Source organism: Phyllopteryx taeniolatus, chromosome 21, assembly GCF_024500385.1.
Source record: "Phyllopteryx taeniolatus isolate TA_2022b chromosome 21, UOR_Ptae_1.2, whole genome shotgun sequence".
NCBI lineage: Eukaryota > Metazoa > Chordata > Actinopteri > Syngnathiformes > Syngnathidae > Phyllopteryx > Phyllopteryx taeniolatus.
Window position 1 is genome coordinate 1,942,682 of NC_084522.1, and position 23,434 is coordinate 1,966,115.

The following is a 23,434-nucleotide window of genomic DNA, read 5'->3' on the forward strand; positions in this document are numbered from 1 at the left end:
TTATCGGTGAATCACGAAGGGGAGGCACTCCAAGGACTCCTCTGGAGGTGCGCTGGCTTGCTTGTTTGTTGACACTCCAGCAGGCTAAATTGGACCGCGTTGTTCTGCACAGCTGAGCCCGTTCAAGTGGGTCTGTTCAAAGTGAAATAGGGGCTGACTTCCTTTTATGTATTTGTGGTCTTTCATATCTCAGTGTGTCTTTGTTCCAATGGTTTGGTTGGTCACAAAAACAGCCGATTACCCACCCGTCACCTTCACGTGGCCTCTTCCCGTCCCCCCTCTTAACTTTCCTGGGATTTTTTTTTTTTTCTTTTTCTTTTCTCCTCTCCCGCTGCTCCACCAGACTGCTGTTGCTAGGCAACAGCTGATTGACCAATTAGAAGTCTTCCAAATGAATAGCGGTATGAGGAGTCCCCGCGGTTACACAGCCGAGGCTTGTATACGGTCGTGTGCTGTAAAGGCACAGCAGAGTGCAATGAAAGCCAAATGTGTTTTTTGTGTGGACTGGTGCACACAACAGATGATTTTACGTGCCCGCTTCAATTTGATCTTCAGCTGCGGTAGAATGCTCGTTGCGGTTTTCTCCGTCCGTCCTTGACAGAAACAAGTCCTTCATTCGCATCAAGGTTGCAGGTTCTGCAGCGGCTTGATGTACACAAGTTTAAGGTTTGGTTACAATTAGTTGCTAAATTCCAGTAGAATGTAGGGTCCGGTTAAATCAAGGATAAGGCTTTGTTTACATGAAGATTTAAGGTCCGGTTACAGTAAGTTATGAGGTCCGGATTAAGTTCCAGATATACTCTGGTTTCGGGACCAGTGCAGGGTTCACACACATAACAGGCTTTGAGGTCCAGTTGCAGTCAGGGTTAAATTCTAGGTACCCTTATGTTTGGCTGCCTGTTAAATGAAGGTTTAGCATTCGGTCACAGTAAGATTTATGATCCAGTTAAATTAAGGTGTAGGTACATTTACATTAAGATTTCATGTGCATTTTCAGCAAGGTTTTAGGACCAGTTACAGTTAGGGTTATGTTCCAGGTCCTTTCATGTTTAGGGTCCAGTTAAGGTTTAGGCTTCAGTTACAGTAAGATTTAGGTTCCAGGTCCTGTCATGTATAGGGTCCAGTTAAGAGAAAGTTTAGGATTGATTTAGAGTAACATTTGGTTACAGTTAAGTCAAGGGTTAGGGTTTAGTTACAGTAAGGTTCAACTTTTGTTGATGCAAAGGTTTAAGATCCACTTAGTTAAGTGTTGTTTCCAGTTCCACTAAGGCCTTGGGACGAGTTACGGCAAGGTTTACAGTCCATGTACTCTATTGTTTAACACCCAGTTCCAACAAAGGGGTAGGTTCCATTTGGAGTAAGCTATAAGACCCAGTTTCATTAGGCTTTAGGTTTCAAGTATACCCAGGTTTAAGGTCAAGTTGCCATTGGGTGTATTTTCCAGTTATATCAAAAGGTATAAGGCTGAGTTAAGGAGTAAAGTGTCAAGTCCAGTTAAATCTTTGTTTTCAATTACAGTCATGTGTAGGGTCTAGTTTCTGTAAGGTTTACAGTTGCGTTGTTGAGGTTTCAGGGTGCACTTACAGTAAGAGGATGTGCAAGTGGTAGCACGTCACTATGAAATGAACGTAAGTCAGTGTGATTCAGTGCAAATTGACAGAAAGCCGAGTGAGTCAGCTGCTGAGCCATAATGGAATCCTCCGGGCCGGGGATACAACGCTGATGGATATGTCGGCTCCTTGATGGACTGTGTCTCTGCCAGGCCAGTCGCCCTGGGAGAAAGATGGAAAGTCAGACAACGGATGGACGGATGGATGGAGGAAATGCCAGGGTGGGACGCCTCACCTGCGGGGCTGAGCGCTTATGAAGCCGATATTAGGACGTGTTTCCAACAAGTACAGTATAGCTGCTGTGAAGACAGAGCTATAGGAGACCACCAAGGTCGCCCGACGATGGCGATGATGGGAGCACTTGGCCGCCACTTGAGTAAGGCCGCTGCCTCAGCAGTGTGAGCCTGAGAATAGCAAATAGATGGCTCCTAAACGCCGTTCTTTTACACCAGACCTTGAGCCTGGGGCACACTGCGGGCAATGGCGGAAGAATGAAAGTTGGCGAGGATGGGGAGGGGATGACGGGCGACTCGAGAGGGACCGGAGTGGGTGAACAGAAGGAGGGAACGTGAGGCAAGGACACCTAAGTACTTAAATGTCGAGTGCTACGGTCCCGATCAGTTCAGCTCACCACAATATGGTTAAGGTAAACACTTCTAGCAAGTTTACTTGACAGTTTCTGTCAGGTTTAGGTTCCCGTTTCTGTAAAGTGTAGGTAACCATTTATGTAAGGTTTCCGATTCCAGCTTCTGTTAGGTTTCAGGTCCAGCTTCTGCAAGGTTTAGCGTCAAGTTTCCGTAAGATTAAGGCTTCTGTTACAGACTCATTTCAAAACCAGGTGCACTATGGTTTAAGGTCCAGTAGTAGCAAGATTTAAGGCCACCATCGACTAAGATATAAGTTACAGGTGCACTAGAGTTTAAGGCCCAGTTGCAGTAACCGGTTGGTGGAACCAGAAGACAAAAAAAAAAAAGGAGCAGAAGGCTACTGTACCGATCAATGTACGCGAGCGACGCCTGAAGCGGAAACTCTGTCACGGGGAGACAGTGAGGAGCGTAAAGTAAGGGGGTGTCACGGCCACTTATCGTCACACCGCTGAGGGTGACGTTGATTAGCGCTCGCTGCCAACAGCGCCAACTGAAAGGTTGGGTAATTAAACCGAGCCGACACCGTTGAGACCCAGCTTTCGCCTACGTGCTAGGCCAACGCTTGACTCATTTGCGTTACCTGCTCGGATTAATTATTTAGCTCACTGGTACGAGATGCCATCAGATGTGATACTTTACGAAATTTACGGCACTTTCAGTGAGGTTTAGGTACCATGTTATCGGGGTTGAGTTGAGGTAGAGCACAGGCACAGTTTGAGTTTATTTTATTTTTTCCACAACATTTCGATATATTATTTAGGGGAACACATGGTAGTTTCATTGGCAAAAGGATTGTGAGGGGGGTCCTTGAAAAAAAGGACCTGTACCCCCAAAATGTTTGGGTACCCTTGCTCTACCGTACGATTTAAGGTCGCTTTGTATTTAAGTGTTGAGTCCAGTTCCAGTAAGGTCTTGCCTCCGGGTTTGGCAAGGTAGAGAGTCTATATATAGCACACTTCTACGGTTTAACGGCCATCGTCAGTTAAACTTTGGATGTAGTTTCGGTTTCGGGTCCAGTTAGGTGACAGATTGGAGGCCCACCAAGCTGTTGCCTTGTTTGCGCTCTACCTGCTTGGTATTAATTGTTGGCGTCACCGCGATGAGACGCCATCAGGCGTGACACTTTACTCCTTTCAATTTAGACCGTCAAGTGACGCCGAACGTGCCTTTGGTGAATTGGGATGTATTTATAGCCGCTCAGCCATCATCCTCTTGGTGCGTCTGTGATGTTGTGAAGGTTGTGTCACCTCCTGTCTGAGCGGCTGGCTGTTTGTGTCAATGTCGCCTCTGTTTAAAGCCTCCTCCTCCTCCTCCTCCAAAGCGGGAATTGGCTCCCTGTCATTTCCCGGCTCGGTCGCTCAAAGTCGAAAAGGACCGCCGTGAGAGTGGAGACGCCGTTTGAGCCCCCCAAGAGCTTCCTGCTCCTTTTGATCCTCTTGTTCACGTGACTTAAAACAGATAAAGCTATACTTCTTAGTTAGTGGGTTAATTGGGTTAGAGTAGGTGGGGTTAGGGTTAGTAGGGTTAAGGTTTGTGGGGTTAGTGGCGTAGGAGTTTAGTGTATTTAGGATTATGGTTAAGGTAACCCTAACCTTGGCACTTCGGTAGGCATGTTCGGTAGCATTTAATTATATTAGCATGTAGCATCAACGATATTTGCACTGGAACTGTTCTTACGTTACTTAGCAGTACTAACACGTTCACAATCAGATTGTTTTTAATGGTCCCAAACCAGTCTTCATATTGTCTATTATTTTACTGTCTTCTGAAGTAAACGCATAACCGACATGAAACTTAATGTTGGACCAGCTATCAGCTAGCTCAACTCATAAGTTAACTTACCTGTCTTTGTGGGTTTTGTGGTTACAAATGAAGTAAGACGTCGTCGTCGTTGTCTTCACAGTCGTGTTTGAGTTGTAAACCTTGTATGTGCCATTTTCTTTTTGCCTATTTCATCAAAAACATAATCCTTCAATCCAAATTCAATAATCTTCGACGCTTCTTCGTTTGTGTTTCAGCGGCTTATCGGTATTTCCTGATCTATTGTAACATTTACCTAATGTCATGAAACGTGCGCTTCTAAGCCGTGCATACGTAATTGTCCCATTTTTCTTCAGTCGTATCATGAAGTATGATACTGAAAAGACAAGCGGGGGGCTTCAATCGCAACGTTGCTGTCTCGTTCGGGACTACCTTGACCGCCTCCGAAGCCCCAAATACTAATTCAAGCGGCGCTTCGTCATCTCGCAGTGCGACGTATCAGCACAGCAAGTTCGCCCGTCGGATCTCCGTGACCTTGCCCCCTCATGCGACAAAGGCGCCTTTTAGGAGAGACTTCAAAGGCGGCGAGGAAGAGCCTCATTATGGGCCCATTTCAGGCCACGAGCTGGACGCTGAACTGCATTCCATACACACACAAAGCCCAGTTTTCGTCTGCCGTTAGGCCAGCGAAACAGTGGATATGAGACGACGTTCAGTGAGCGGGACAAAGACGGCCGACGGAGGAGGAACGCAGCCAGACATATGGAGACGCAGGACAATCATTACTATAAACGTCACACGCCCAGATGGTTTTTCGGGCGGGCTCAGCCGCTGGAGTCGGGTCATCGGGTTCATCAGCAGGTGCCGCCTGCCTGTCGTGTTCCCTCTCCCGCCATCGGGGGCGGCGTGACTCGACGCTGGATATCAATAAGAGAGGGCTGCAACTGTCGATCTCTTTTAATATGAATTACCTAACGACAATTTTCCATCTCAGCGGACAATAAAGAATGATTGTATTGTATTCGTGATGAAGTCTGTGAAGTGATGAAGCCTGCTCGGAGGAGAGGTGAAATGGCCGCTACGACGACCGGTGCCGTCCAGTTTGCGATCGATTCAATGCCCTGAGAATGAAATGACCTGGACGAATGAGAATATTCAATCGGCACGTGCCTTGAGATACAAATTGAATTCGTTCCGTGACCTCATTACTTAGAACATTCTTATCTCAAATGGTATCTATTATTAGGAAGTATGCCGCTCCATATCGTATATCATATGAATTCTTTGTTAGTTTTCTCACGTGTAACCTGCTTGAAAGAATTAGCATGCAAAGTATCTGAGGGCTGCGTTGGGGCCGCCGCACCCTGCAAGGGAGCCGTAATGTCCCTCGCCGCCACCTCTTATTTCTTTCCCTTTATAGACGTAATGAAGAAGCGCCGATACGTCTCTCTCTCTCTCGCTCTCCCAGCGCATCGATCCCTCCCATCCAATCAGCCTCTTGCGGCCACGTGCATCTCATTGCAAGGACGCGGCGGCGCATTTAATCCGAGCGCCAATCGATAGCCGGGGCATGGCAAACCCCACCATGTATTTACTGCATGTATGCCAAATGACCTTGTCGACGCATTAAAAAAAATCTGCAAATACCGTAAATCAAAGGTGGGGATGTACGTATAAACGCAGCTACCGCTGCATTACGGAGTGATGTTTGCGGTTTACCGTAGATGTACGTATAAGAGAAATCTAGGAGGCTTCGTCCAACCTGACACCTCACTGCAGTACTGCTGGACTGGGGTTATATATAGTCGAGCGGAACAAGCCTCCTGTCACGCTTATATGTAGATGGGAGAACGTGCGGGACATCGGGCCCCGAAGGAGAAAAAAATAATATGTGACATTTCCGTTCGTTATGTTGCAAACGTTCCTTGGGAGCGCCACCTTTTTTTTGTGTCAAGATATTGTCTGCATCGCCACAGTGTTGCATATGCGTTGCACGCGTAGCGTGATCTCTCTGGCCATGTATCACTATCTCTGAAATAATAGCCTCATTTTTCAGTTTCGTTTATCGCGATGGATCCGAGCATTTATCGCAAAATAGCTGTTTGCTAATACGAGTTGTATCACTGGAAAATCTATTGCCTGACTCGCGTTTTTCTGTGAAGTACATATCGCGATGTGATTCTCGCACAATTGCTGGATCGTGATACAATCGGCATGGCTGCAAAAACATCGCCACAGTAACGTTTCTCAGTTAAATATTTATCACGATGCACTGATCCTTCGTACAATCACTGTATCGTAATTATAGCGGGATGGTGGAAAAATATAACCACAGAATCGTGACGTAGTTTCATATACAGTATGTAATGTGAGATATGGTATCGATTATCGCACATCTGCTGCGTCGTGAAACAATCGGTTTCTCTGTTACATATTTTATGTATCGATTATTGCACAATTGTTTCTTGGAAAGGTTCCTCAAGAAGTCCTTTTTTTTTTCCCAGCTGAAATTTTTAGCGTAGAAGAATGTGACTAGCTAGAATTAGGTTAGCTAGGTTAGCACTTAGGCTGCCATGCATTTGTGTATTTGACGATTATTTTGTTTCCCTGTTTGTTTAAGTTAGCTACTCCAACTCCGATATCAGAGTCCGACACGAAAGCATGATGGCGAGTACAACAATTGGCTTTATCGTCCCGCCTCTAAGCATCACCGCTCCGTTGCGCTCGGCTTGACCCGCAACTCGCTTTCAATTCTCCTTTTAACGACCGCGCGATGCTCGCAAGTCGCATTTGCATCGCCGCGCCAAAAGCGGACGACAGAAGCGGCCGATTGGCTTCTGGGCGAGACAAAATGGTTTGCCGAACGACGGCGAAAGATGGCCGCCGGCGATGTCGTTGCCGTGGTTGCGAGGGGGGAAAGATTGACACGCGCTGGACTTGCCGCCCCGGTAAACACAGAAGTGCCGTAATGCATCGACACGGTCGGAATTGAACACACGCGACATTCGGATCGGACCCTGTTCGTCTTGTCGACTGGGCCATAATCTATGCGATACATCATCCCGTCCCACTGATTCTCAACTGGTGGGTCGCGGACCCATAATGGGCGTCGTGGACCCTTAATGGGTGGGTCGCAGACAGCTAGTATAAAAAAAAAAAATCATCCTCCAACATACGTTGTTGCGAGCCAATTTTGTGGGCATCGTGGTGGTCAGAGTCAGAGATTCCCGTTCGGGATCCAAGCGGTGGAAAAAGCGTACGCTGCCAACCGGAAGACGGATGACACTGAAGCAATGCATCACCTTTCACGTCTTCTGATATCGTCGCCTCTGACCGCGCCAGGATGCTCTCCGGGTGGCGGCATCGCTCACCGTCGCCGGTGACTGATGACCGAAGCCAGAGCCGAAGCTGGTTGACTGAGCGCCCGTGTACGCCCACGCTGGTGTCGTCCAAGTAAACACTCAGCCCTTTCGCGCTGATTTTGACACACCGTGTCCTGTAAATGTCGGCCTCGTTCCATCGGGCCGTATTCCGCAGCTTCACGGCGCCTTGTAGCTTCGGCATAAGGTGTCGTGTTTGCCAGATCTGAGCATTGGATAGGTGCTGAGATGGCCCAGGGAGTGTGCGTGACTCACCCTGGCCTATTCCTGTGTGCGTGTGCGCATGCAGAGGTGTTGGCAAGGCTGTCATATTCAGCCAACGGTGCCGCGCTCGTTGTGTCAGCTCCCTCGGGCGGCCACCGATGCTCCTATCGCATAACTCTCCGCCTCGGCGCGCCACCTTTGTCGCCGCTTGCCCCCCGACACGTGCGCAGGGGCCGGTGGCCGTTCTGCTTTTTCTGCCTACGCGCGTATTTTACAGTTGGGTCTCCGTCCGCTCTTCACAGGGTATAGCGGCCGTGCTTTGCCGCAAATGGCGGAAAAAAATGCCAACACAACCCTTCAGAATATTTGTCTTTGACGTTATGAGCTGTCGCCCAATCCATTGTGTTTTTTTTTTTGCTTTGCGTCTCCAGCCAAAATTCAAGTTACAAGCCAGCTTCAGATACACCCCCACTCGAAAAAAAATGGAGCAATTAGCTCGTCCACTGCCAGCCGTTTTTTTCAAAGCAGCGTTCCCCACATTGCCGGCCAATTTTGAGCATTGCGACTGATCTTTCGAGGCCCACAGAATATTTTGGCTTCTGTGACGACACAAGCGCCGAACCTGGCAGAAGAAAGCAACGACTCGTCTCTTTCACAATGAAAACACGTTTGCTGCTAGCCTTTTCCGTTCTTTATCACTCAGCAGGAGAACATGGGTTGGTTTCACCAAAACACTGGTTTCTCATCAAAAAGCGGAGAAAACGGCTTTTTGGTAGGAAAAAAACGTTGGGCAAAACAGTGACTTTGACGGTAATATGTTTGGCTTTTTTGACATCTCGAACAAAATAAAACAACAAAAACGAGACCGCGAAATGGCTTTTGACTGCAAAATAATCATTTCATTGCGCATATGCAGCGATGAAAGCCGCTGACTCACCGCACGGCTCGAGTTGAACGTCAGTGGCTTTTTTACATGGTCATTGTGACGCCCACTTTCTCCTACCTAACGCATCACATACTCCCGTTTACTGTATACCATACATAGACATACTCTGTACGAGTGCGAAGTGCCTAAACTTACTGTATCCAACTTCCAGCGCGTTGCCATTTCTCTCCCTCATAATTTATGGCAAGTCGAAATTCACGCTATAATCATCCTCTACTGAAAAGCTGTGCTGGTCTGAAATCCAAAGCCATTCAATGCTGCCACCTATAGGAATGTGTTTGTCATTACAGTGGTTTACAAACCTGAATTTTACAAACATGCTGGCCGAGACCCTCTTCCACGCCTAACCGTTTAAAGACCGATGAATATAATATATACGCCGGTGATAGAAACTGTTGGATTCCAGTTGACGAATATAAACGTCCACGGCAGTAAGCGCGTAAATATAGGCAGTTATAAACATTTGAAGTGGTTGCATCAGTAACACTTTTTTTTTCGCTATTCGGTGCATCACTTGGTTTACTTTATACCAGGCATCCAAGGACAAGGGTTTTCCAAGTCCAAACTAACACATCCTCTGCTCCCCACTTGGAGGAGTTGACAAGAGGCCCCGGGCGCTAACGTGGTAGAGTGCGCGGCGGTGCGCCGCTGGATAACGCAACCAATTAAGCAGGCACCACGCAGTGCTTGCGGCAAACAGCCGCGGCCTCCCAGGACTCAATTAGCACTCTTGTTTTGTCTGCACGACGACATAGGAGAGGATTCTTTCCACTGGAGGACCGCCAATCCTTGAGGGGCGTCAAATATGACGCACGCCGGTTTTTACCAACTGAAGTTGCGAGCGTCGATTGTTTCGATAACGTAAGGAATTATCGACGTCCTCGCACCAAGCCGTTCTAGATCACTCGGAGCGAGACATTCACTCCGCCGACCTGCCGGGCTGTTCAATTACCGTTCACACGCTGCATCCTTGCCGCTAATTTCCCCAGGATGACTTTACATGTTACAGTGACGGCCTCAGTGACAGGCAGGCAGGCAACCCGAACCCTAACCCTAAAGCCTCTTGCCCGTAAAATCAGTATCCGGACCACATTTGTTTGACTCGGGTAATGATGTCTTTTATCATTGTGCATTGTGGGTCATAATCGTCTGGCTCGTATTAAACCCAACCCAAAGTCATTGGCTGGGGATACAAACTAAACCCAAAGCTCCATCCTCAAACCTAGCCACCAAATCCTAAAGCCTAACCCTAACACCCGATCATAAAACCTAAACCTCACCCTAATCCCCCAAGCATAAAACCCAAATCTCTAAAACTAACTCATACTCAAACCCCCACATTTTAAACCTAACCCTAAATCGAATCCCCAATAGTAAACCCTGAACCAAAACATAACCTCCAAATCCGAACCTTAAACCTAACCCCCAATAGTGAACCGTAAACCTAACCAGTAATAGTTTTCACGGCCTTCAGCACACACCTGCACGATGAGAGCGGCCATGTCGTGTCGACCGTGTACAAGTGTTGACCGTGGCTTGTTGTTACCAGGAAACACCTCCTCTAATCTCCGTCCATCCTACACGAGGTGTTCACTAATTACGCTCAGCACGACCGCAAACGTGACGGAAGAAGAAGCCACGAGAACAAGAAGCAGAAACGGACACAAAGGCTGAGGTTGCGCAAGTGGATCCAAGCCAAAAACTAATCCTAAACCCTAAATTGAACTCCGAACCCTAAACCTTACTCTAAACCCGTGATCCTAAAATTAACCCTAAATGCTAATCTGAACCCCTTAATCAGGACCCTAACTCCCTAATAGTGACCCCCAATCGCCTAAACCGAACAGCAAACCTTACCCTAACCCGCAGTACACCAGAACCTAACTCAATCCTAACCACCTAAATCTAACCTAAACCCAAACCATAAGAGTCTAATCCCCCGAACCTAATCCTAATCTATTTTGCAAAACAGACCCCCAAAACCTGATAATAGCTCCACTCTACGGAATCTTCTCCGCAATTTCTTATTTTAATGTAGCGTTTTTAATGTAGCATAATCTTCATCCTTAAATTCCCCCAAAGTCTTTAAGCGACAGAAACCCTCAGAACCAATGACAACAGAATTTATAAGAACAATACCAACAGTAACAAAAACAATAGCTTCAGTGTACCAAATCATCGACACATTTTGTATTTGATTTTAAGCGTAGATTACCGAGTGTCATCGTCTTCCTGATTTTCCCAGCAACTCCTGAAGACTGTCGTTAAGTCACTAAGACCCTCAGAACCAGTAATAGCAGCCGATATGAGCAGAACAGAAAATGGCTCCACTGTGCATTTTACTTTCAGTGTAGACTGCTGAGCATAATCTTCATCCTAAATGTCCCGCAAAGTCCTGAACACCGTATTTTAAGTGACAAAGACCCTGAAAACCGATAACAGCAGAACCGATGATGGCTCCGCTGTACCGACTGATCGTCAATGTCGTCTTTAAATGAAAAAGATTGTCCGAGCCCCCGCCGAAAAAGTTCCTCCGCCTGTCCCAGGATTTAATAACCTGCCATCTCCATCAGTACGCCGCAACTCATTAGCAGTATTCCCACTTCACTGGCATTTAACGCCTCGCCACAAATACGACTCGGGCTGCCCGCCGACGCTACGCGACGCAAACAAACGCGGGCAACTCCGCGGCAAAGACGGCCGCCTCGGGCGGTTAACGCACGATGCGCAGATGGAAAGCGCCAGCGTGGAGAGACGCTAGCAGCGAACGGCGGCCGTAGAAAAAAAAAAAAAAAAAAGAACAAAAAGAGGTTCGGATAACAAAAATCTCGGGCAAGATGCCTTGCATTTGCATATTCTAATGAGCCCACCGTTCAGGGTTAGCCGCTTACGCTAATGAGGCGTTTAGCTCCTAATAAATCAATTAAGGCACTTCCATGCTGGAGCCCAGGAAGCTACACTACTGTGTGTACATACCTTTTTGGAATATGTGTGTGCGTCGTATTTCTTGCGATTTGTGTATTTGCGTCGTAAGGCCTCAATTTCCTGGCTATGCCTAACCCAGACAATTTATCCTATTGTCTTTTTTTTTTTTTTTTTTTTTTGCAAATATTTGTGCGTTTCTCTGCTCCTTGTGTGTCTTCTTGAAATTAAATTTTTTTTTTTTCATTTTTAATGGATTTTTCCAAGTGATGTGATTCATTGTAACAACTGCATTTTAGTTGTAATATTGTGTGGTAAGTCTCTTTATCGAAAACTTCTCTTTACGGGTGAGTAGAGTAGCTTGACTTAATTTGAGTTTGACTTAAGTTTTTCTTTGTTGTTTCATCACTAAATTGGCAAACCGACGGCGTTATCCAAGACTTGGCAGGGGTCCTTTGTTGTTTTGCACTGTGGAAGCTGGGCTGGTGTCGTTTTTTTTGCGCAGCCTCTTTGTCACAACTGTGCCACTTACATGGAGAAGAAAAAGGCTTTCACAATTTCATCACGCCACTCGGCGCAGTGGCTGCGTAAAAGGTCGCCGGGCTGCGCTTCTATTAGAGGGATTAGTCCGCAAATGGGATTACATAGCGCCTTGGATGGACGAAAAAAGGGGGCGAGATATTTAGATGCTTTAAGCGTTAAGCAAAGAGATGCTTTTATCATCATTAGCGGTGGGAAGGAATAACGATGAAGCCAGCAAAGTCTAATCAAGAAGTATGCGTAGATGTCATCATTGGGACTGAAAAACATTGCTTATTGTGGTTTTTGTATTAAAACTTTTTTTTTTAAATGTATTATTAACTCGCCTTTTGCGTTCATTTCTCAAAAGCAGCAATAATCTTCTGCGGTCAGCTTGACAAATGGCATTTTTTTTTTTAAATGATTGCAAGTCAATGTGTGAAATTGTGTATGTTGATTACGCTTGAGCGAAAGCCAAGCAGAAGAAGTTGGACCACCCGAAAATATCAGAAATGGAAATAAAAATCCCACTGAACATTGTTTCAATCATATTTACTGGAAAACTACTTTGAAACTTTTTTTTTTTTTTATGATGTATTTGTTTGACTATTTCTTTACCTATAATGGGTCAATTTGACCCGGTGCATTTTTGATCATTCGAAAGTGTCAGAAATGGGAGAACAATCCAAATAAACACTGTTTCGATCTCATTATTAGCTCCATTACTAGCCATTCATTTCGGGGGGAAAGTCTTTTAAAATGGTCATTTTTAACTTTTAAAATGGGTCAATTTGACCCGGGACAGTTTTTAACTATCCACTATATTAAATGAATGTATTTGACGCTTGTGTGTGGATACGTCAAAATGTTGTCACAAGAGGGGGAAGACAAGTCCGTGCTTTGTGTGTGTGTGTGTGTGTGTGCGCGTGTGTATGCGGTGGCGGCGTGGCGCTCCTCTGGCGCATGTAGGTCAGCTCGGGCCTGAGGGGGCACCGCAGCACCAGGCGGGAACTCCTTCACTTCCTCCTCTGGACCTCGTCGTCGAGTCACACTTCTTACGAATACGCAAATAAAAAAGGCGGATGTTTCAAATCATTTGAAAACTTTTTCAACCATTTATGTGAAAAAAATCAATCTTTTAGCGAGGGGAAGTACAAAATACAATTGGCAGCAAAAGCCTACTAGAGCCGTTCTAGTAGGCTTTTGCTGACATGTATACATTTGTATGTAAAAAGTAAATTGAATCCAGATTAATTTGAGTTTTTATTTATTCATAAATACATTTTGTTTTTATTTGAATTGTTATAATACATTTTTTTTTACTTTTGTTGTTATTGTATTTAGAGAGTTAAATGTTTTATATGAAAGGTTCAAAAGTCTAATGTTGAACCTTTCATGTAACGTTTAATCCAAACTAATTTTAATATTTAGTTTTTTCATTACATTTTAATTTGAGTATTTATGGCACAGTACCTGCGTATCCAAAAAATAACTAAAAGAACTAAAAAAAAAAATGCAAATAAAAAAATCTATTTTTAAACAAATATAAGTATATCGACAATTCAGTAAAAAAAAGAAATTAAAAAAAATCCTTAAATACACGCTACATGCTTTTCATTTCCACTTGAATTTTTAAGCATACAAGCTTTGGGGGAGGTCGGTTCCGGCTCATCATTTCCACTCACGGGCCGCATTCCTGTCTCCTTCCTTCCATTTATCCCGCTCCGCCTTGATCTTTTATCCCGTCATCCATCTCTATCCCACCTTCCATTTCTCCCGTCACTCCCCGGCAGGCTCATCTAAACTCCTCTCGCGGCCCTCCCGTCACGGGCCTAATGCCGTGAGAAATGACAGTGGACGGGGCGCCTTTTGCCTTCCGCCCGCCACCTCCCGTCCTCCCCCACCGGTTGCCTGGCAACTCCACAGACATCTCCCGCCTGCCGCGCCGCGATAGGCAAGCGAGCCTAATGAGCGTTATAACTCATTTGCTCTTATCATTTTTTTGGCGTCGTCAGCGACGCGGGTTTGCAAAGTAGTCAAACAATTCTTTATGGTTTGCCGTTATTGTCGGGATAAACAACAGCAACGACATGAATACACATAATGATGGGATGCTTTTGTCAGAATAATGGGCTGGTATAGTAGTAAAACAGCATGCACAGGTGTGAGATTAAATCTTAATGGACAATGAACATGGATTGCATACGCTTCCCTGAGGAACACCACATACAAATTGTCTGACCTGGCTTTGCAGCACATAATGGCGCACGTGGCACGTAAAAAAAAAAATCATAAAATTTCATTTAAAAATGTGTTTCTTAAATAATTGGGTGATTGATTTATTGTAAAGACTAAAACAAGCTTACATATACATTTAAAATGTATTATAGTACATAATCAGTTCACTGGTTGTAATTAAAAAATATTTCAAAAGGAAAATAAAGTATGTTATTAAAAATTATTTTTACATAATTCAACAATTGTAGAAAAAATATAACCTATTTTAAAAATCGAATGTTAAAACATCTGGCATGAAGTACACTGTGCAATATGTGTATACAAAATTATTTAGACAAAGGTTACTGTGAAGAAAATGTCAAAAATGAACATGGACTTCAAACGTTTCCCTGAGGAACCCCGCTCAAAAGTGTGTGCGACTGGCTTTGATGTTGTTGCGTTGCCACGCGAAAGGGCGCAGTTGAAGTGCATATTTATATGCGGGCAAAGGTTTTGGTGAGAATGACGAAAATGAAGGGACTGTTGAAAAAAACATGGGCCTCAAACATCACCCTGAGTAATTCTACTTAGAAATGCATCAGACGTGTTGATGCTTTGATGTTGGAGCATGTTTGAAATCGTGCATGTGATGTACACTGTCCAATATTTGCATGTGGACCAAAGTATTGGCATATATTCCACATATACGTAGGTGAAAGTGAAGAAAATTGACACGGACCACGAACGTTGCCCTGAGGAACTCCGCTCAAAATTGTACGCGGACGAAAGTATTGGCCCATTTGCCCCTTTTGCAGCTATGATAGCATGCACTCTTCTGCAGATTTTGGAGTCTGCCCGTGGGAATTCTTTGTCATCCGAAGGGTTTTCCACACCAAACGAATGTGAGCATGCCTGCATATGGACGGGGAACAGAAAACGAAACATTTCTAAATACATTTCCGTGTCGTTAAATAATTAACAGAAATAACTATATTTCCTCTCAGTGTTCCCGCACGGCCGCCTTTGGTTACCTGTGAGTCATCTCGTGTCCTGGTCCACTCTGTTCTCCTTTTACGTCACTACTGGCTTTTAGGGGCAACGGCTGTCCTACTCGGAGGAAATATTCCCACTTGGATTGTCGCACACAAGCTGTCGCTTTAAAGTTGGCGTTTTATGACAAAAGTGCGCCGACTTGTGTTTCACGTCGTATCGGTGGGGCCTTAACACATATGTGGATGAGCACATGAGGAGGTGTAAATCTCATTCTTATTCCAGATTAGGCTCGCCCATTAGCGTCATTTGTAACACAGATTAATTTAAATCCACTTTGGAGAATGTACAAAGGGGATTCCCAAACACATTTTGGGTCAGTAGCACCCACGAGAATTGTCTTTAAAAATTCAGCCCTGGAAGGCGGCTTCACTTAACAATGTGAGGTAGACCCACAAAAAAAAGTCTTACAAACCCATGAGTAAAAAGACACAGAAAGTCTTCCATTTTGGTTGAAAGTGGCTATTTTGGGTCAGGAGCACCCATGAGAATGTATTTTTTTAATTCAGCCCCCCCTCCCCCAAAAGCCAGTTTCACGAAGTAGCATAAAATTTGGTAGACCCACAAAAAAGTGTTAAGAACCCATGACTAAAAAGACACATGAAGGATGCTAATTTGGCTCTAAACGGTCATTTTGGATTCGTAGCACCAGATGAAATTTTCTTTAGATTGTCTTTTAAAAATTCAGCCCCCATAGCCACGTTCACTAAACAGCATGAAATTTGGTAGGGGTATTATTGCTCATGAGCAGACCCACAAAAAAAGACGCATGAAGTCTGCCATTTTGGGTCGGTAGCACACATTCGAATTTTATTTTAAAATTCAGCCCCGAAAGCTGCTTTCACTTTGCAAATTTGGTAGGGGTGTCTATCATGCTTAGACCCACAAAAACCTCTCAGAAACCCATGAGTTAAAATACACAGGAAGTTCATCATTTTGGTTCCAAGCAACCACTTTGTGTCAGTAGGCCTCACAAGATTTATTTGATTTTTTTCAATTCAATCCAAAAAGCAGCAGTTTCACTTAGCAACATGAAATTTGGTGGGAGTGTCTGTCATGAGTAGACCCACAAAAAAAGTCTTAAGTACGATTTTTTTTTTTTTTTTTCTAAACCCAGTTTCTGTGCTCTCTCTCTCTCTCTCTCTCTCTCTCTGCGGTTTTGGAACAGGCGGACCCTCACGACCGAGATATCGCTATCCGTCCCTTCTTGGAGCACTGCGAGAACACCCACATGACCATCTGGCTGGGCATCGTCTATGCCTACAAGGGCCTGCTGATGGTGTGGGAACACCAGGCAACATTCCGTCACGCTTCCGGCCGACACCTCGCTCACTGTCTTCCTCTTGTCACCCGCTCAGTTGTTCGGCTGCTTCCTGGCTTGGGAGACCAGGAACGTCAGCATCCCCGCCCTCAACGACAGCAAATACATCGGCATGAGCGTCTACAACGTCGGCATCATGTGCATCATCGGCGCCGCCGTCTCCTTCCTGACCCGAGATCAGCCCAATGTCCAGTTCTGCATCGTGGCACTGGTTATCATCTTCTGCAGTACCATCACACTCTGCCTGGTCTTTGTTCCCAAGGTACAGAGACGGCAAAAGTACACGTACTCTGTGCTCAAGTAGTTGTCATTCCCACCAGTGCCAAAGACGACGGCGGGCTTAAATGCTAACAATACGTCATCTCCTCATAGTTTATCACCATGCGGACCAACCCGGACGCCGCCACGCAGAACCGCAGGCTGAAGTTCACGCAGAACCAGAAGAAGGAAGACTCCAAGACCTCCACCTCGGTCACCAGCGTCAACCAGGCCAACACTTCCAGATTGGACGGCCTTCAGACCGACAACCACCGCCTCCGCATGAGGATCACCGAGGTGCGACAGAGACCGAGCGGTCACCTGGAATTGCTTCGTTCCCTCTCGCATCCCAAAAATGAGCTGAGAAGTGATCTCTGGACCGCTTTGAAAATCCAGCCCCCGAAGCTGCTTTCCCTTAGCGACATGCAATTGGGTAGGGGTGTTGCTCATGAGGAGACCCACAGAAAAGTCTCAGGAACCCATGACTAAAAAGATACAGGAAGTTCCATTTTGGTTTGATGTGGCCATCTTAGGGCCATTTCTGGAAACTTGACCTCGAGATTTTGTCCGATTGCCACCAAATTTGAAGCACATCTACTAGACGGCAAACACATTTCAAAACAATCGAGTTTTCGTCATTGCTTGTAGGCGAAGGGTGACGGCAACGTTTGATGACTGAATGAATAACTCAGATCTTCACCGAACTTTTTTTGTGGTCTTTTGGCTAAAAGTTGGACAAGGAGCTGGAGGAGGTGACCATGCAGCTGCAGGACACTCCGGAGAAGACTCCCTACATCAAACAGAACCACTACCCGGACGCCAACAACATCCTCAGCATACGCAACTTCACCGACGCCAAAGGTATCAAATCATCCGCTCGTCGATTGCCGACAGCAAGTCGGCGCTCTCGACTTTTCTCGAGTGAAAGTTTTCTCCTTTCAAGTAGAACACAGTATTTGTGCATCCTTAATGAAGTGTATAAATATCCGCGCTTTTAACGCGGAACTACAAGGTTGGCCTTTTTGGGGGGGGTTTAAAATAGTGAAGCTCTGATGTCCAATGGGAGCTCGGAGCGCTGTGATCAGTGAGCCGGGCTCAGCCAGTGCGGGGGGCGGGGGGGGGGGGTTGAAACTGGGACGACGGAGGGGAAACTGCGGGGAGACAAAATAAAATAACAAATGAATAATAATACAATTTTCAAAAACTACAAATACTGCAATGTTTCAGAAGCCTGATGAGCTCAGCCAAACTTTGTTGTGGTGTCATCATGTAATCGGGAACGTATTCGTCAAACTCCCGATAAAAATTGGATATGGTGAGCCATTTAAAAAATAATAATAATAAAAAAAAAAAAAAAAACTTCATTTTTCAGTACATAACACATGAATCTTGATGGAATATTACCAGTACACATTTATTTTCAAAACTGTTGAAATACCAGAAAACTCCTATTGCAGGTGTAAATTATATATATGTATGTACTGTAAGTTACAATAAAATGGCCTTTATTTTATAGTTGTTTTTCAAAAAGAAAATTATATTACAAGAATCAAATAAAAATAGAGTATTAAAAGCAAACGTTTCAAATATGAGTATACAGTGGCTACGAAACGTTTTCAGACCCCCTTAAATGTTTCACTCTTTGTTATATTGCAGCCATTTGCTAAAATCCTCGAAGTTATTTTTTTTCCTCATTGATGAACGCACAGCACCCCATATTGACAGAAAAAAATGGAATTGTTGACATTTTTGCAGATGTATTCAAAAAAGAAAAACTGAAATATCACACAGCTATAAGTATTCGGACCCCTTTTGAGCTAATCCAGCCATGAGTCTTTTTGGCAACGGTGCAACACGTTTTTCACACTTGGATTTGGGGATCCTCCGCCGTTCCTCCTCGCTGATCCTCAGCAGTTCTGTCAGGTTGGATGGGTGGTGGGCAGCCATTTTCAGGTCTCTCCAGAGATGCTCCATTGGGTTGAAGTCAGGGCCATTCAAGAACAGTCACGGAGTTGTTCTGAAGCCACTCCTTCGCTATTTTAGCTGTGTGCTTAGGGTCATTGTCTTGTTGGAGGGTGAACCTACACCCCAGTCTGAGGTTCTGAGCACTCCGGAGAAGGTTTTGGTCCAGGATATCCCTGTACTCGGCCGCATTCATCTGTTTTTGGTGTTTGCGTCATTTACAGAAAAATACGATTGGTCGAATTTCCCTGAACTTGGTGTGTTGGTGTCCAATAGCCCATGGAAGAAAGCCTAAAAAAATGGCGCATATTGCTTTAACATAGCAGGAAAATTCTTAAAGCGGCCTCCATCTTGTGTCTCCGCGCAGACGCCGACCGGAGCCTGCTGAAGAACCACCTGGAACAGAAGCCTCAGGGCCAGTGGGGCTCCATGGATCCTTCCAGAATAACCAGAGGTCCCCTGGAGGACATCAACTCTCCCGAACAGTGAGCACCCCCATACTTCCTCGTAAAATCCACCTCTTTTTTTCCGGTCGCAAACATCTTCCGGCAGCGATTGCTCGGCGGTTGCTGTGGCAACGAGAACCCCGCGAGAGCCGCTCGCGCCGACGTTTCGTCGCCCACGCCGCCTCGCGCGCGCGGCGGACTCGTCGCGTCGGCTTCTTCGTCCTCATAATTCATGAGGGCGTCGCATCGTCGTCATGCATCATTTACGGGAAGCGCCGCCCCCACGCGCTTGCCGCCAAAACGCCGGAGTTTGACAGGTGGAACGTCGGAAAGAGACGCGGAGAGGCTTACGTAAGGGGCTCCGGAAATAGACCGGAACACTGGCAGCTATTCAATGTTTGAAAAGAAGCAGAAAGCTGGAATCTAGTTTTTCATTTTGCGCGGGAAAAAAAAATCATTGAGAGAATAAATCAAAAGTACCACGAGACTAAAATTGTAATAAGCTAAATGCAAATATTTGATCGAAAAAGTTGGAAAATGGTTTCAAAAGTATGAAAACAAATATGCTATTAGGTGTATAATTTCACCAGAAGAAAAAGTTGCAATATTGCAAGAATAAATTCAAAATATTGTGTACAAATGTGTCATTTGGAAAGATTGAAAGTTGAAATATTATACGAAAACAATGTCAAAAATACCGTGGGGGTAAAAAAATTCTCACACATTTTGTGAGAATTATTGATTACATACATAGTCCAAGGTAAAAAAGTAATTTTACAAAGTTTGGTCAAGTTGCTCTTATACATCATTGTCCTGTTACAAGCCATCCGGGTGCAGTGGCTAGAAAAAGCCTACTAGAACAACTGAACTTGAATATGGGGTTCATCTGCGGCATTTTGAATGGTGGCAGGTGTATTTAACACGAGTTTGAATGTGATCGGTTCAAATCCCCAGCTATGCGGGTGTGCACACTTATGCAACCACATTTCATGATTTGATTTCTTTTTTTCAATTGACTTGCACAGAAAATAGCTCACATTAATATCGGGCGACGTTTTCCCACCCCATACGTGACATATTGGGCATTTGACTCCATTCCCCCCCCCCCCCCCCCGTAACGTAATGTTGCGCTTTGCTTTGTTGTTGCGGCGGTGCGCGCAGCATCCAACGCCGTCTGTCGCTGCAGCTTCCCATCCTGCACCACGCCTACCTGCCGTCCATAGGCGGCGTGGACGCCAGCTGCGCCAGCCCCACCGACAGCCCCGGATCCAGCCCGCGCCACAGACACATGCCGCCCTCCTACCGGGTCATGGTGTCGGGCTTGTGAGCGCCGCCACGCGATACACACACACACACACACACACACACACACACACAACTGTCTTTTTGTGTGTTGTCTTTTCTACAGTAAATTGACTGATTGCATCCACACGGAGGAGATTGACGCTCTTTTGTGCCTCCCCGCGGAACTCGCCGGACGGGCCGTTAGCGAACCCGCTAAACGGCCACGACGGCGGCCGCGGCGTAGCCTTAGGGATCCGCCGTCTCTTCCCCCCCCCGCAGTCGGTTATAGTTTGCGACTTTGTAAATATCCTCGTTTCGGCACACCGCGGATGTCGGCGTCCAGAAAGCAACGGTATGCTAAACGCGCTAACTGTTAGCTTCGCTGTCACGCTAAGGCAGTGGTTCTCAAACTCGAAAAGTCCAAATTCGGTCAGAAATTTGATTCAAGATGGAAAATTCGAAGTACGATTTAAGAAGAACATCCGTATTAGGACAAGTATAATTTGACATATTATAACAATTTAGGTGTTATTGTCAAAATAGGACACATTTGTTATATGACAATAATGTCTAATTTGTTGTAATGACAAATTCATACTCATATTTGGACGTTATTGTTATAATATGACAAATTTCTGCTTGTGATATTTGGGCATTATTGTCGTAATGTGCCAAATTTATAATCATTACGTAGCACGTGTTAAATTCAGAGAATGTCGTCATACGGAAAATTTATATTTGCAATTTACAAAATCAAGATTTCTATCACGTCTACAAATTACAAGAATAAAATGTTTGTATTACGACACTAACCAATCGAACGCAATCTAGAAATTGGGGGGGGGTCACATTTATGGGAATACATTTCAAAATATTACAACCAAAAATGTCATTTTGCAAAAACAAAAGTCGTAATATTATATGTACAAATTCATAATTTGTCGGAAAAACAATTGTTACGTGACAAGAAATAAAGTCCAAACATTGCAAGTGGAAATATTGTACAAAAGTTTGAGAACCTTCATCTTTACCTCCAAAGAACACGACACCTTCGAGGCTCGTGGGAATTTCCAGCGTTGTCATCCGCGACCACATTGATGGCCGGAATGTCCGGAATGCGTCGCCGAGAAATTGAATTTGCGAGCGTCAAAGCACACTCCTCTGGCCTCCCGTTGCTATGGAGATGTTTCGGTTTGCTTTGTTATTTTGGAGCAAATTTGTTGTTTTTTCACCATCGGTGTCTTGGTTTTTAGATTTATTTTTTTTTGCGTGTGTGTGTGTGTGTAAAAGGCGTCCGCCTGTCGTCTTCTACGCTCACCGTCGTCGTGGTGCAAACACACGCACGCACGCACGCACATCCAGGACGGCGGGTGTGCGCTCCCCGACTTCTTTGAGCGAGCAGAAACTGTACTCAAGTTCGGACTCGGGAAGGGAAAAGGAACAGGAAGTGGACTTGGGGAACAAGCGGCACCGAGTCGGAAAAATAACAATCCCGGAGTGAACGAAATCCAAGCGGACGTTTTCTATTCTGTGACATTCTACGTGATTGTGTACAATTTGCAGAGACCTTCAGCACAGGTGTCCGTCGATGGGATGTTTGGGGGGTTTTATGGGGGGGGGGGTTCTTTTTTTAATTTCTGATTAACTGTTGGGGTGTTTTTCCTCAAGACGGCATGGAAGCAAAATGTAGACTTCACACAGATGTTATCTGCTGCTCGTCCTCGTGGCGTTCCCAGTAAACAAACAAACAAAAGCTCTTTTTGGAGTCGTACGAACGGCTGAGCAGACAGAAGCAAACGATTCATCCTTATCACTGCCTTTGTTTTTATTTAATTGCCGGCAAGTTTTTGTGATTTCATTTTTGTTTTCTTTCATTCAAACCTGCATTTGAATTGGTCTAAATGTTGATTTCTTGTAGTCTTTCTGTTTTCAAATGACAAAGTATTATAAGCCACACAAAACAAAAATACTACAATAGTTTGTCGTAATGTGAGAATAAAGTTCGGTTTCTTGCGAGGGAAAAAACAAAAAGGAATCTTACAAGGTTTCCAAATGTATTCCATTGAGGCAAAATCTCATTTTAATGAGTTAAGACATTTTCTTCACTTCCCCGAATGAAAAATAGCTTTTTTTTTTTTTTTTTTTTTAAATGGTTGAAAATATGTCAATTCTTGCAGTATTCCAACTTTATATCTTCAAAGAACGAGACATCTTGAATAAGATGACAATGAGACAATTTGATTATGAGTGAATAGAAAAAATGTACTTCATAAAAAAAAAAATTATTTAAAAAAAAAGACCATCCAATCTGACTTTTTTAGTGAATATATTTTTTAGTCAGAATATTGAGATTAAAGTTGAAATTTTATAGGGATGTTCTTTTTTTGTTTGTTTTGAAAACGTTAATTCCACTTCCCCCTAACTTTGTTCTCATAATCACGTTTTTAAACAAACAAATAAAACAATACTATTCTTCACCATATCAAGACTTGAAACATTAATATTGAAGGATTCGAGGAATAATATTTGGACTTGTATATAAAAAAAAAAAAAACGAATAAAGTTTTTTTGGGGGAGGGAGGAGTCCAAATTTAACGAGTGATTTTCAAATCATCAAAATTAGTAACATCGATCTCGTAAATTTTTTGAGGGGAAAAAAAATCTGTTCTTGCAATATTTTGACTGATCTAAAAACCGTTAAAAAAAAAAAAAAAGTCTTTTTTTTTAGGGAATACAAATATTATTACAACTGTCCAAATTTAACAAAGGAAAATAAAGAAATTTTAACAAATTAATTTAAGAAATTTCGAACACTTTTGGAATATTCTGATTTTTTTTTCTATTCGATATATTAAAAAAAATCTAATTTCATTCTTGCAATAATCTGTTTTTCCTCCAATTGATTAA

At 44.4% G+C, this 23,434-nt stretch overlaps 1 protein-coding gene across 2 annotated transcripts in view; it reads left to right on the forward strand.

Moving 5' to 3' along the window:
• gabbr2 (gamma-aminobutyric acid (GABA) B receptor, 2) overlaps nt 1–23,138 on the forward strand; it is a 91,408-nt gene extending 68,270 nt beyond the window's left edge. For both annotated transcript variants that reach the window (XM_061760065.1, XM_061760064.1), the window contains exons 14-19: nt 16,425–16,535; nt 16,615–16,839; nt 16,950–17,132; nt 17,567–17,696; nt 19,165–19,282; nt 20,405–23,138. In XM_061760065.1, coding sequence (XP_061616049.1) covers nt 16,425–16,535; nt 16,615–16,839; nt 16,950–17,132; nt 17,567–17,696; nt 19,165–19,282; nt 20,405–20,570 — 933 coding nt within the window. In that variant the 3' untranslated portion in view covers nt 20,571–23,138. The remainder of the gene's footprint in view (nt 1–16,424; nt 16,536–16,614; nt 16,840–16,949; nt 17,133–17,566; nt 17,697–19,164; nt 19,283–20,404) is intronic.
• The last annotated feature ends 296 nt before the right edge of the window (nt 23,139–23,434 follow it).